Source organism: Dendrobates tinctorius, unplaced genomic scaffold, assembly GCF_039654945.1.
Source record: "Dendrobates tinctorius isolate UK_male_01 unplaced genomic scaffold, ASM3965494v1 ptg000084l, whole genome shotgun sequence".
In the NCBI taxonomy this organism is placed as follows: domain Eukaryota; kingdom Metazoa; phylum Chordata; class Amphibia; order Anura; family Dendrobatidae; genus Dendrobates; species Dendrobates tinctorius.
Genome location: NW_027361752.1, coordinates 51,749,155 through 51,764,978, shown reverse-complemented (window position 1 = coordinate 51,764,978; position 15,824 = coordinate 51,749,155). Strand labels below are relative to the sequence as shown.

The window sequence follows — 15,824 nt, the reverse complement described above, 5'->3', positions numbered from 1 at the left end:
CATAGAAACATATGAAACTGTCCTGCTCGGGTCAGGAAACGCATGGTCAGATATGAGATCGGACCGATGATCATCTGAAAGAGCCCTTAGGCTGAGTTCACACAAATGTATAAAAAAGCATCCGACTTTTATCCAGAAAAAAAATTTGCTTTTTCATTTCACTTGTCACCCATAGGTCCGTTATTAAAATGTACAAGACTGAGTACAGTTTCCTATGTAAATTGCAAAGTATCTGTAAAAATCAGATTCTGTACAGATCTGATTTTTTTGCTCACCACTAGACAAGTCAAGTCTCATCTGAAATACCAAAGAGAATAGTGCAGACTGCAACTTTTTTTTAACTTGCAAAATGCTCATCTGAACAGCCCCATTGAATAACAGCGGTCCTAGTGCTGTCCGTGCGATGTCAGTTTTCTTGCAGATACAGTTAGGTCCATATATATACAGAGATAACATTTTTCTAATTTTGGTTCTAGACATTACCACAATGAATTTTAAACAAAACAATTCAGATGCAGTTGAAGTTCAGACTTTCAGCTTTCATTTGAGGGTATCCACATTAAAATTGGATGAAGGGTTTAGGAGTTTCAGCTCCTTAACATGTGCCACCCTGTTTTTAAAGGGACCAAAAGTAATTGGACAATTGACTCCAAGGCTATTTCATGGACAGGTGTGGGCAATCCCTTCGTTATGTAATTCTCAATTAAGCAGATAAAAGGTCTGGAGTTGATTTGAGGTGTGGTGCTTGCATTTGGAAGGTTTTGCTATGAAGGAAACATGCGGTCAAAGGAGCTCTCCATGCAGGTGAAACAAGCCATCCTTAAGCTGCAAAAACAGAAAAAACCCATCAGAGAAATTGCTGCAACATTAGGAATGGCAAAATCTACAGTTTGGTACATCCTGAGAATGAAAGAAAGCACTGGTGAACTTATCAATGCAAAAAGACCTGGGCGCCCACGGAAGACAACAGTGGTGGATGATCGCAGAATAATCTCCATAGTGAAGAGAAACCCCTTCACAACAGCCAACCAAGTGACCAACACTCACCAGGAGGTAGGCGTATCAATATCCAAATCTACCAAGAAGAGAAGACTGCATGAAAGTAAATACAGAGGGTTCACTGCACGGTGCAAGCCACTCATAAGCATCAAGAATAAAAAGGCTAGACTGGACTTTGCTAAAAATCATCTAAAAAAGCCAGCACAGTTCTGGAAGAACATTCTTTGGACAGATGAAACCAAGATCAACCTCTACCAGAATGATGGAAAGAGAAAAGTATGGTGAAGGCGTAGTACAGCTCATGATCCAAAGCATACCACATCATCTGTAAAACACGGCGGAGGCAGTGTGATGGTGTGATGAACAGCCCACCGCTGGCACCAATATGTGACGAACGGGGGTCCCTGTGTCACCACTATGTCACAATCCCATCACTGACACGGGCGTATCAGCGGACGGAGGGACGCGACACACTGCCGGCACACGGCTATCACAGGCACAGTGGGGGCTTATCTTAGTTATCCCACCACTGGCACCATGTAACAAAAAATGCAGCAAGCTAATCTTGCTCTAATAATTTATTGCAGGGGGTATTTTGGATGCCCCACCACTGCTAACAATCTTCCAAGAACTGCGGGGATTTATGTATATCCCACTTTCTCAGTTCCACTTTGGAACTCGCAGCTCTCCGGCACCCCCCTTACCCTCAGGTCAGTCAGGGAACTGCACCTAGGATAATTAGTCGCCTGACGGGCTGCTTGTTGTGCACGGGCAATTAGGCTACCACAGTAAGGGAATTATCAATGCTGTGGCCGCAGGCCCCCCCTTAGCAATATAAGACCCTTCTGTCCTGCCAACTAGCCTAATCAATCGCACACACCACGCTGCCACTATCCACGCTTTTCTTAATTCACAGAGTTAAATTAAGAGGGTCCGTGGCTAACCCCAAATTAGTAGCGATTATCTAAAATAGGTGCATAGTTCATTTCTTAGAGCATGGAGACAAACTGATAATTTTACGATTTATTCCCAAAATGTGGGCAGTGATTATACAGATAAAAGTTGTTATAAAGTTGAGACATAAAATATGTACAATTACAAATATAAAACAAAGGGATTAAAAGACAGAAAGTACACTCACACGTCTCCACTCATCTGGGGGTTCTTGTCGGCACGGACTCTGTAGCTGAACTGACTGGGATATGGTAGGGAATGACTCTAGACTAGGGCTTGTGACCTCATGAAAGGGGCGGTCTGGAGAGGTCCAACCTCCCTCTCTCCAAGTTAGGATTTGGCTACAAAACTTAGAATACCTATATCTAAATGAGAAAAACCCGTACCAGCACATATAGGGCATCATTGTTTGTGATTTACCGAATAGAACCCGAAGACACCAAGCATGCTATACTTAAGACACTCTGTTTGGGAGCAATCCATATCTCAGGTTCTGGCGGTGATAGAACTTTGCAAGAGCCACCGTAGGGAAGCCGGGTCCATGCAGATCACAGAAATATGATTGTTATATCCGTGCTGTGTATGGTTTTTGCAATATGACTTGTTTTAATACTTCTCATATTGATCCCAGCACATGTCTAGAGACAAAGGACTTCCTGTCCTGGCATGGCCAAGGAGGGGGGGAGACTTCAAGAGGAAATGCTCGCTCTCAGGTTTCAGATGCTGGCAGAGCTGATAAGACTTGGGGGAAGGGACTGCTACCAGCTTACAGTGTACAATGTAACTCAGAAGGAAAGGGGAGATTCTGGAAGGTTCCAACAGTAAACATCATACTTTGCAGACATTACATTACAGATGGCTTGGGCATGCATGGCTGCCGGTGGCACTGGGTCACTAGTGTTTATTGATGATGTGACACAGGACAGAAGCAGCCGAATGAATTCTGAGCTATTCAGAGCCATACTGTGTGCTCAGATCCAGCCAAATGCAGCCAAACTGATTGGTCTTCGTTTCATACTACAGATGGACAATGACCCAAAACATAAAGCCAAAGCAACCCAGGAGTTTATTAAAGCAATGAAGTGGAATATTCTTGAATGGCCAAGTCAGTCACCTGATCTCAACCCAATTGAGCATGCATTTCACTTGTTAAAGACTAAACTTCAGACAGAAAGACCCACAAATAAACAGCAACTGAAAACCACCGCAGTGAAGGCCTGGCCGAGCATCAAAAAGGAGGAAACACAGCGTCTGGTGATGTCCATGAGTTCAAGACTTCAGGCAGTCATTGTCAACAAAGGGTTTTCAACCAAGTACTAGAAATGAACATTTTATTTACAATTATTTAATCTGTCCAATTACTTTTGGTCCCTTTAAAAACAGGGTGGCACATGTTAAGGAGCTGAAACTCCTAAACCCTTCATCCCATTTTAATGTGGATACCCTCAAATGAAAGCTGAAAGTCTGAACTTCAACTGCTTCTGAATTGTTGTGTTTAAAATTCATTGTGGTAATGTCTAGAACCAAAATTAGAAAAATGTTGTCACTGTCCAAATATATATGGACCTAACTGTAGCACTCGGACTGCAAATGAAGTTAGGTAAACTTTGCCTCAGGGTGGTCTGGCGACCATTCACTAGACGGAGGCAAATTGTGTATTATTTGGTCCTCCATATGACCGGTATGCAACTGCTTTAACTGTAAGACACTCCCTGCTATTTGCTATCATGTATGAACTGCCTGAATTTATGTAAAATATGTTACATTTATGAAGGGTATAAGAATACGAACACTCCAGAACTTGTTGGAGATTGTTGGAAATCACCAGCCCGAGTACTTCTATTCTCTCTGGCTGTAATCTGAATCCCCAAAACATCTAAATTGGTGTGAGGGTCACTTTAACACATGTTTGCTCCAATAATAGATTACTGTACTTCTGTACTCCAGTATATTCTGCCATGAAACCTATTGCCAAAACTGAACAGCCTTCCTCAGCTCCCTGCAGTACAGTACACAGGCATTCCAACAGCGACCACCAGGGGGAGATAGCTGCAAGTATCTTTATATTAGGGCTCACTCACAACTGCTTATAAATCTGGCCAGTCCAATGCAAGAATAAATCGCTTTGATCTTGCACAAATGTTATTCAATGAGGCAGTGTTAATCGGTCATCTGTTGTTCCTCAGCTGGAATTGGGCTGAGAGAAAAAATCGCAGCATGTTGTGTATGGCCGCGTAGAACGGCCGAGACTCACCAATGCAAGTCAATGGGTGCAAGAAAAAAAAATCGCACGGCACATGACCATTTGTGCAGTCTGAGTTTTACGCACCCATCTCATAGGAAACCCCAACATTTCATTTGCCAAGTGCAATAAATTAACATCCCAAACCATCAGAATAGAATAAATATATAGATACAATAGATATGTAGAATAGATAGATACAATAGATATATAAATTAGATAGACAGATGTCATGTTGAAATTTAATATCACAAGCCCTTTAACATATAATAAATTGGCACTGTTTAGTGCCTTTCATGTGGCACTAAAGTTTGCTTAGCCTTATTTAGCCTAATAAATAAAGACATTATTTAAAAAAAATGGCATGAGGTCTTGTCCTTTTTTTCATAAGCAGCTAAAGGAAAGCAGACAGCTGTGAGCTGGGAAGGGGCCAATATCCATGGCTCAGCCTATTAATATCAGCTCACAGCTGTCGCCTTTACTGGTTATTAAGAAGGGGGACCCTAAAAAAAATGGCATGGTGCCCCCCCCCATTTTTAATAACCAGCAAAGGCTAAGCAGACAGTTGCTGGTGAAAATTAATAAGCTGGGAAGGTCCATAGATATTGGCGCTCTCCCACATTGAGAACATCAGCCTTCAGTTGCCCCAGAAATAACGCAACCATTAGATGCGCTAATTCTGGGACTTAGCCTCAGCTCTTCCCGTTTGCCCTGGTGTGTTGGAAATAATAATGGTTATGAAGCGCCGTTCAGAGAACAAAGTTACATAGACTAGAGCAGCAGCCACTGCCAGTTCTCGCACTGTGCAGCGCAATACTCGGCAAAATTATGAGCGTTAACGCACCAGGGCAGTCGGGAAGAGCCAAGGCTATGGGCGGAGACACACTGAGGATTTTAAAATCTGTCCGATTTTGTTCCTGCAAAATCGGACGAGTGTCATGCGGTTTTCATGCAAGTACAATTTGATTTTTCACACCTAGCATCCGATTTATATCTAAATACAGTGCGATTACTATCCGATTGCAATGCGATTTTAGCATGAGCTTTTACATAGAGCAATTCTCTATGTATTTTACACATAGTTTTCAAAGGAAATATTCTTCAAAACACACACACATATATATAAAATATATATATACATAGATATATATATAGATATATGGATTAGAAGGATCGATAGATATACCAACAGGAAAGAATAGATAGATTGCATACAGTATATACACATATAATAGATAGATATAGAGATGTCAGTGACATATACACTTAGTGCAGTGCGTGTGCAGCTTACTGTACATTTTTTATTATAAAAAGATTATATTTCTGAAAAAATTAGCATGGGCTCTTGCATAATTTTCTTAACCAGCAGAGGGAAAGCCGACAGCTGGGGGACAATGTTTATAGCCTGGGAAGGGTTAATACCCATGGAGCGTTCCAGGCTATTAATATCAGCTCACAGGTGGGTGGTCAAAACTGAGGAAGAAGTAATTTTGTACTTCGAAATGCATTGAATAAACCACTACCTTTTCACTCATTATACCGGAATATACGTCTCAGGCTGGTTATCAAGAACAGAAGGGTCCCCACGCCGTATTTTTTAAATTATTTAAATAAATAATTTTAAAAAATGGCATAGGGTCCCCGATATTTGACAATCAGCTTTGCTAAAGTCGACAGCTGGGGGCTGGTATTCTTAGGCTGGTAAGGGGCCATGGATATTGCCACCCAGCCTAAAAATAGCAACTCCCCAGAAAAATCGCATCTATTAGATGCGCCAAATCTGGTGCTTTGCCCGGCTCTTTCCAACTAGCGGTGGAAAGTGGGGTTCATATTTGTGGGGTTGATGTCACCTCTGTACTCGCCTTTGCACCGTGTGACTTTTTGACGGTGCTAGCGGGGATCTCACCGAGGTCACCACAGTTCAGCCCGGCTAGGAACGCAGCCTCGGTAACCGGAGGTTACCTCGATGATGGCACCGCTAGTCACTGATGCTGCGCTCGCAGCAGCTCATTTCCCAGTGGTTCTCAGCCTGGATGGTCGCATCTTGGCACCATCCAGGCTGAAAACGGTTTATCCCCCAGACATGGATTACAGCGTGGGACAGAACAACGGAGAGGTGATGAATATTATTGTTTTTTATTTTAATTGTCTTGCAGGGGACAATGGCGTCACTGGCATGGATGATGCTGTAGGTATGGTATAATTAAGATTTATTAAAGAAGTCTGTGTCATTCTTTCAATTAAACTACTTTATTCTCGATGTATGTGTTTTTATACAATATAACTATGGTGTTAGTAATGGGGACGTCTTATAGGTGCCTCTCCAGTACTAACCTCAGGGCTTGATGTCACCCGACAATACAAAGGTGACATCAATCCCCCCAACTATCATCCCACTTGCCACCGCTACAGGGCAAGTAGGAAATGCGAGGCTAAGGTCCAGAATTGGCACATCTTATAGATGCGCCTATTCTGAGGCAGCTGAGTACTGATGTTTTTAGCCTTGGGGGGCAATATCCATGGCCCCTTCTTCGGCTATTAATATCAGCCCGCAGCTCTCTGCCTAGCCTTTGCTGGCTATTAATTATAGTGGGACCCTAAGTCAATTTTTTGGAGGGTCCCCCATTTTAATAGCCAGTGAAGGCTAAATATACAGCTGTGAGCTGATATTAATAGCCTTGGAAGCTCCATGGGTATTACCCCCTTCCCAGGCTATAAACATCTGCCCCCAGCCGTCAGCTCTCCCTCTGCTGGTTAAAAAAATAACGCGGGTGCCCACAAAAATTTTTTCAGAAAAATAATCTTTTAATAATTAAATACATGTATAGGGAGCTGCACACACCGTACTAATTGTATGTCACTGACGTGTCTATTTTCTATTCTATGTGTATATACTGTCTGTAATCCATATATTCTATCCTGTCGGGTCCTGCTGTGATTTTACTGTATGTGGCTGCTGAATTGACGGCTTCTCAAAGAACATCGGTGTGTGAAAATGCAGATGAACACACACAATGATAGAATAGCATTGGTCCGAATGCAATCCGATTTTTAATCGCTTTGCATTCGTCCGATTTCATCGCCAGTGAGAATGAGCCCTATGTTTCAGAATTGGTGCATCTAATGAATGTGCCATTTCTGAGGAGGCTGAGAGCTGGTTTTATTAGACTGAAAAGGGGCCAATATCCATGGACCTTCCCAGCCTATTAATATCAGCCCGCAGCTTTCTGCTAAGCCTTTGCTGGTTATTAAAAATAGGGACCTCACATCATTTTTATCATTTATTTACCGTACTTAATAGCGAAATACATGAACACTAAGCTACACACATAACACTAATTATGAATCTCATGGACATCTATCTATCTCCTATCTATAGCTGTATATAAGATTGTTTTATTAGTTTTGTAAAATAGCTTTAAATGATGAAATTACTTAGAGAAGTACTATATGCAAAAGATGATGTTAAATACGCTTTGCATGCCCATGTCATACAGATGTCATATGGATGCTTGGTGAGAAAATCACCTTGTACTCACATGACATGCGTCCTACTTTTCTGGATCAACATCAGGCTGATTTCTTATATGCCAGTGTGACTCCAGCCTTAATCTCTGACATGCCTGGGAGCTGTATGAGAATCTCTGCAGTGAGCTGCCCCTGGTAGCGACTCACAGGATAGGTGATAACTTACTAATCGTTGGCGGTCCAAACCTCACAAAATACTGAGACCTAGGCTTTGAAATGCCTCTTTAGAATGGAGCCATGGCCACTTATGTCTATGGGACTTCCACAGATAGCTGAGCATAGTCCCATAGATAATGAATGTATGATAGTGCGTGTGCAACCACTAGTCCTTTCTAACTTGGCATTTGCGAGCCCCGTTCTGGGAATTGGTGTGGGTCACAGTGATCAACTATAGGGAATACTTGCTGAGTTTGAACAACCCCTTTAATATTATGGTTGTGTGAAGATCTAGTTTTATCATGTAAAAAAGACAAAGGAAATAATGTCATCCTGTTGGCCTCGTGATAGCACAAGAAGTGACCACCAGAGGGCACATGTGTGACATCCTGCATATCAGGCTCCACTCTGAGGTTTCTGCTGCCCTCAGGCAAGCTCCAGTCATATAAGACACTACACTAGAAACTTTTTGCTTCCTCCACAGTTACGCTGCATTAAAAAAATAGTTAAAAATTTTTCGCACCTGTCACAGAAAAACTTGCTCCTTTTTTATGTTACTACCTTAGGAAACGTCATCCTCATTCCTTTACTTCTCCATTCCAGTTCCAGGTCCCACAGCTGGAGTTAAAGCTGCCGCCGCCTCTGCCTCCATCGTCTACGTCTCCTGGCTCCCTCCTCTGAAGCTGAATGGCATTATCCGCAAGTACACAGTGTTCTGCTCACATCCGTACCCCACGGTAAGAGACCACCCACTAACTACTGCTCCTTATAGACACTCCGCTGCTCCTCTGAGAGATCTCGTGACTGCTACGATTTATAGATATCGACCTACTGTCGGCTCGCAGCGTGCAGGTCACCCTATATTTGGTATCTGTATCTGTACAAATATGATGCGTTACTGACCGCATGGAGCGCTGGGAAAATTGCCCTGATCAAGGTCTAAGGAGAAAGGTAAATGCCTCAAACTGAGAATCGGACTGAATCGGGCTGATTGTCTAGGGTAGCGCATTCTAAAAAAACTGGTGCAGCATAAGAGAAGTCCTAGAGATTTCCAACAGACCCATAGGTGCATATTGACCTCAAACAGCTCCATCTACGGAGAAATACAAATGGGATGGATCTCAGAAAATGGCGAAACAAGGCAAAAATTATTTATTTTTTACAAAGATTACAGCTTTATAAAGTTCTGAAAATAATGAAGCAACCATACAAGTTCTGTATCTCTGTAGTCGCACTGGCTTAGAAAATCTTGTGACCAGGTCATTTTCACCTTACTATGAATGCTGTAAAAACAAAAAAAATTTTTTTTTTTTTACTATTTCACCGCATTTGACATTTTTTCCAGCTTTTCAGTACATCACATGGTGAAATGAGTGGTGTCCTTCGAAAATACAAATTGTCCCACAAAAAATCAAGCTCTACGGCGATGTTAGCGTAAAAATGAAAAAAATTATCGCTCTTAGACAAAAAGGAGGGGAAAAAAATTAAAGTACAAAAAAAAAATGGAATATTGGGCTCAAATAAATTTCAGATTCTGGGTGCCCGGGGGGGATTTCTGGAAAATCACTCTGCCTTGGTGTTTCACATCACCTATTTAAGGGGATGGGCGTCCTTGTTATCTTCATATCTGTTCTTATTTTTGATTAATAGTGAGGGTCTGGAGTAAGAGACCCTCTTTACCATGTGCCCTAAGGGTGACCAAAAATACCCCGACTGCAAAATAATGCATAGAATATTCTGTGGAAATCCCTAACATTCTGTCATCTGTCAGCAGATGGCACTCTGGTTCTTTTTTTCCTTCTTTTGTTCTCTTAATTCTTTTTTTTTTGCCCCCCTCCCTGTAAACACTTCACACCTACGCAACCAGGCATTTGTCTCCTATAATTCTTTCTATGCAATTACATTGCACAGAACATCAGCGCCTATTTATACACATCAGCGTGTTCTTAGAGGGGAAGCGGGACGACGATGCATAGTCACCTTGCAAATCTGGCAATTCGAAAACGATGGAACAATTATTAATTAGGCTGCCGTTAATTGCTGCAGAGATTGGTGCTGTCATATGCCAAGAGGACACACACAGTGTCCTATCAGGGGGTATTAGGTACATTTGTAAAAGCTGCCATATTTTTTCAAGCTATAAAACACACTCAGGTTAAAACAAAAAGACAAACATAATCTTTTAGACTAGTTCAATGTTTCCTGGTGGTCTAGGGTACTACATTGGTAGTTATGGGGTAGTTCCGCTACCATTGGTGATCTAGGGTAGAAGAATTGGTTCATTTTTGACTTCTTAGTGGTCTACAGCATTGCATTTTTTCTTGGTGGCTTAGGGTAGAATAGTGGGGTTACAATTTATGCCCTGGTGTCCTAGAGTAAAAGAAGTGTTTAATACCTGGCGGAGAGGAATAAATGATCCCCATCTGATGCATGTACTGTATTTTTTAGACTATAAAAGGTTCTAATAAAAAAATAAGAAAAAAAAAAGTAAAACATTGCTGGAGGTTTAGGTTACTACATGGGTTAGTGGCACTAGTTCTGGGATAGTGTCCTCTTCTTTTGAGGTCTAATGTTTTCATATTTAATTTCCTGGACGTTCAGGGTAATTTTTTCTCAGTGATCTAGGGTAAAAGAGGAGGACTCAATTTATTCCCTGGTTGTCTAGAGTAAAAGAGGAGGTGAATACCTGATGGGCAGTAATAAATGACCACCAGATAATACATGCTTTACGTTTGTTTTTTTAACTGTAACACAGCCAGATTCAAATAAAAGAAAGTAACAAAAAAAATTATAATATTTTAGTTTTCTCAACCGTTCTAATGGGCTACAATACGACAAGGGTTAATTACACTAGTTCTGGGGTAGTTCACCCTTTAGTATTGGTTTTGGGTAGCATTATGGGTTCATATTCGACTTCCTGTTTGTTTAGGATAATGGTTTCGTTTTGGGGGGTCTTTGGTAGAACAGTGAGTCATAATTTATTCCCTGGTAGTCTTGAGTAAAATTGGAGGGTAATGTCAGGTGGGCAGGAAATGACCACCAGATAAAGCATGCACCATATTTTTTGGACTATAATACATACCCAGGTTCAGACAATAGAAACATTGTTTAAAATATTTTTAAAATATTCAACTTTTTTCTTATTAACTTCCCTGGTGGTCTAGGGTAACACAAGGGCTATTATCACTAGTTCTGGGGTTGTGCCCACTTCGGGACTGGTCTTGGGTAGAATAATGATTTTATACTTGATTTCCTGTTGGTTTAGGGTAATAGCTACTTTCTTAGTTGTCTGAGGTAGAAGAGTAGGTCATAATTTAGATTAAGATGGGCAGGAATAGTGATCACCAGGTGATGCAGGTGTTATCATATTTTTTGAACTATAAGACACACCCAGGTTCAGTTAATAGAAAATACACACACATATACACACACACACTGTCAAAATTGTTGGTACCCCTCGTTTAATGACAGAAATAACTTGAATCTGACAAAAGTAATCATAAATCAAAAATCGATGAAAATGAACAAATGAAAGTCAGACATTGCTTTTCAACCAGGCTTAAACATTTTTTAAAAAATAAAGCTCATGAAATAGGCTTGGACAGAAATGATTGTTCCCCTGAAAATAATGTGACAAAAGAGACATGTTAAATCGCGGTGTGTCCACTAGTTAGCATCACAGGTGTCTACAATCTTGGAATCAGTGAGTGGCTGGTATAGAGGCTACAGATCCTCACTGTGCTGTGTGATGACATGGTGTGTATCACACTCAACATGGACCAGAGGAAGCGAAGGAAAGAGTTGTCTCAGGAGATTAGAAAGAAAATTATAGACAAACATTTTACAGGTAAAAGTTATAAAACCATCTCCAAGCAGCTCGATGTTCCTGTAACTACTGTTACACATATTATTCAGAAATGTAAACTCCATGGGACTGTAGCCAACCTCCCTGGACGTGGCTGCAGGAGGAAAATTGATCATAAATCAAAGAGACGGATAATACGAATGGTAACAAAAGAGCCCAGAAAAACTTCTAAACAGATTAAATGTGAACTTCTAGCTCAAGGAACATCAGTATCTGATCGCACCATCCGTCGTTGTATGAGCCAAAGTGAACTTCATGGGAGATGACCAAGGAGGACACCATTGTTGAAAAAAAATAATAAAAAAGCCAGACTGGAATTTGCCAAACTACATGTTGACATGCCACAAAGCTTCTGGGAGAATGTCTTATGGACAGATGAGGCAAAAATGGAACTTTTTGGCAAAGCACATCAGCTCTATGTTCACAGATGGAAAATGAAGCATATCACGAAAAGAACACTGTCCCTACTGTGAAACATGGAGGAGGTTCTGTCATGTTCTAGGGCTGCTTTTCTGCATCTGGCACAGGGTGTCTAGAATCTGTGCAAGGTATAATGAAATCTCAAGACTATCAAGGGATTCTAGAGAGAAATGTGCTGCCCAGTGTCAGAAAGCTTGGTCTCAGTCGCTGGTCATGGGTCTTGCAACAGGATAATGACCCAAAACACACAGCTAAAAACACCCAAGAATGGGCCTTCTGTGAGCCCTGTCCTAAATCCTATTGAGCATCTTTAGAAAGAGCTGAAACATGCCGTCTGGAAAAGGCAGCCTTCACACACGAGACAACTGGAGCAGTTCGCTCTTGAGGAGTGGCCAGAATACCTGTCGAGAGGCGCAGATGTCTCATTGTCAGTTACTGGAATCGTTTGATTGCAGTGATTGCCTCAAAAGATTGTGCCACAAAATATTAAGTTAAGGAACCATCATTTCTGTCCCGGCCTATTTCATGAGTTTTTTGTTTTTTTAGATATTCTGTGGAAGCATGGCTGAAAAGCAATGTCTGACTTTCATTTGTTCATTTTCATAGATATTTGATTTATTATTACTTTTGTCAGATTCAAGTTATTTCTGTCACCATTGTGGGTATTTCTGTCATTAAACGAGGGGAACCATTTTGACCACGTGTATGTATATTTCAGACTACTTAACATTTCCCTGGTGGTGTAGGGTACTGGTGCAGTTAATATTACTAGTTTTGGTGTCTGTAGGTAGTTTCCTTTCTTTGATGGTCTAGGGAAGAAAAATTGATATATATTTTATCTCCTGGTGGTCTAGGGTGACACCCCATTTCTTGATGGTCTAGGGCAGGATTCCCCAACTCCAATCCTCAAGGCCCACCAACAGATCATGTTTTCAGGATTTCTTTTGTATTGCACAGGTGATGCAATTATCACCTGAGCAATACTAAGGAAATCCTGAAAACATGATCTGTTGGTGGGCCTTGAGGACTGGAGTTGGGGAACCCTGGTCTAGGGTGATGCCCCATTTCTTGGTAGTCTAGGGTGATGCATGATTTCTTGGTGGTCTAGGGTGATGTCCCATTTCTTGGTGGTCTGGGGCATTGCCCCATTTTTTTGGTAGTCTGGGGCGATGCCCCATTTCTTGGTGGTCTAGGGTGATGCGCCATTTCTTGGTGGTTTAGGGTGATGCCCCATTTCTTGGTGGTCTAGGATAATGCACTATTTCTTGGTGGTTTAGGGTGATGCCCCATTTCTTTGTGGACTGGGGCATTGCCCCATTTTTTGGTAGTCTGGGGCGATGCCCCATTTCTTGGTGGTCTAGGGTGATGTCCCATTTCTGGTGATCTAGGATAATGCACTATTTCTTGGTGGTCTAGGGTGATGCACCATTTCTTGGTGGTCTAGGGTGATGTCCCATTTCTGGTGATCTAGGATAATGCACTATTTCTTGGTGGTCTAGGGTGATGCACCATTTCTTGGTGGTCTAGGGTGATGCCTCATTTTTCTGTGGTCTAGGGGGAGGCAGCATTTCTTGGTGAACTAGAGAAGGAGAATGGGTTCATATTTGATCTAGTGGTCTGTGGGGAGAGGCCCCATTTGTTGAGGGTCTAGGGAAGAATAAAGGATCATCATATGTTCTTTGGTGGTCTGCATTATAAAAGAGGGTTAATACCTGGTTGTCTAGTGTAAAAGAAGAGGTTCATATTTTATTTCTTGAGGGTAAGGGTACATGAGTATTTGATTTCTGGTGTTCTAGGAAAAATCAGAGTTGATATCGGATTCCCTAGTGGTCGAAGAGTTGGTTGATACCTGGTGGTCGGTGGTTTTCTCACTTGCCTAGGATCCTATGACCAGTCCCAATCTTCTTATCATCCTGTCCTGCAGTGATCATACAGATTAATAACAGGTAAGAAGATCTCTATGGTCAGCTGTATAGTTCGATACCTCTCCGGTGATTACCATCATGATGACCTCATGACAAAAGAGCACCACCATCAGCAGTTATTTATTACCAAGGTGACATGTCATTATGGGCATCGTCATGTTGCAGTGGTAACGACTTAGCACCAAGGTATGGCAGAGACCCCCTATAGTATATTACAACCTTCTTACCGTTTTCCTGTATAGGTGGGGTTCTAAATTTTGGAAATGTCCTTTAAGACTGCAGATTGTCCCCAGTCATGAGACTTTTTCCTTCATTTGATACAATTGCTGTTTCAATTCTCTCTTTTTTAATTCAAGAACTTTTCTGCTGAGCATCTTATACTTAAAATGCAGGACCGCTCCCAAAAATGCGTTTATTTTGATCCCTCATTTCCTGAACATCTGTGCTTCTCGAGCTCGGCTTCATTAATTATCGTCGGTGTTGGGAAAATAGATAAATTCTACACAAAACAAAGTAGGCGTAAATATTCACCAGATCGGAGGAAACAGAGAGATTCACACCCTCCCACAGCCAGTACAGGTTAGAAGTGGATCCCCCCCCCATAACCTGAGCAGACTATACAAGTACATTATCAGCCTACATTTATCACACCGCTGTGGTCTGTGCAGACTCGTCATCCAATAGAGACTACTAATCTGTGGTCTAGTTACTGGATGGGGCTGAGGTCCGGGCTCTGTGCAGCCGCTCATGTTCTCCCCCCATGTCTGTTTGGACTTTGTGCGCTGGGCAAAGTCACGGGGAACAGTAAAGAGCTTTCTCCTAACTGTTCCCACAAAGCTGGAAGCTACAATAGTTCAAAATGTCTAAGGCTTAAGAAATAGAATTAGGAGGCGGCTGCCCCCTGATAACAGCCCATAGCATTATTTTCCTCCCCATCTGTACAGCGGGCACAATGCAGTCAGGGGGTAACATCCTCCCGGAATCACCAAACCCAGACTCCTCCATCAGAGAAGTGTGACCCGTCACTGCACAGAACACGTCTCCTCCAGAGTCCAGTGGTGGCGTCTTTATACCACTCCATCCAACGTTTAGCATTGTGCTTGGTGATGTACGGCTGCATGCAGCTGCTCGGCCATGAAGCTTTTGATGGGAGCACAGTATTTGTACTGATGTTATATCAGAGAAGGCCTGGACTCTGCAGTTATGGGGTCAGCAGACTTTTCTGTCCGCTGCTCCTCATCTCTCGAACCCCACTCTGTAATGTTACAGAGTCTCCAGTTTGTGGCTGAGTTGCTGCGGTTCCTTTCACTTCTTAATAATATCACTCACAGATGAACGGGCTTGTTACCCCGGTGGCGCCTATTACAGGGTATACGTGAGCTCTGCACCACTGGCCCTTCTGTCACATGGTAGTAAAGGCAGACGGCACAGCAGAGGGCTGAATGTTATACGCTTGGGGGTGAGGGACCCATTGTTATACTCCGGGGGTGAGGGGCCAGAGTTTATACACTAGGGGGGCCAGAAGTGATATATCGGGGGGGGGGGCGGATGTAATATACCAGGAAAGCGAGGCATCGAGGTTACACACCAGGGGCTGAATATTATACACTGAGGACCTGAGTTATACACTGGGGATGAGGAGCTGGATGCTATACACTGGAAGAGGATGGCCGGAGGTTATGCACTGGGGGCGAGGGGCCAGAGGCTATGTAAAGAGGGCCAGAGATTATACTCC

General features: G+C 42.3%; 1 protein-coding gene across 2 annotated transcripts in view; it reads left to right on the top strand.

The window, feature by feature from the left end:
• DSCAM (DS cell adhesion molecule) overlaps positions 1 to 15,824 on the top strand; it is a 609,674-nt gene that overhangs the window by 389,084 nt on the left and 204,766 nt on the right. For both annotated transcript variants that reach the window (XM_073584700.1, XM_073584699.1), the window contains exon 20: positions 8,483 to 8,616. In XM_073584700.1, the coding sequence (XP_073440801.1) occupies positions 8,483 to 8,616 (134 nt within the window). The remainder of the gene's footprint in view (positions 1 to 8,482; positions 8,617 to 15,824) is intronic.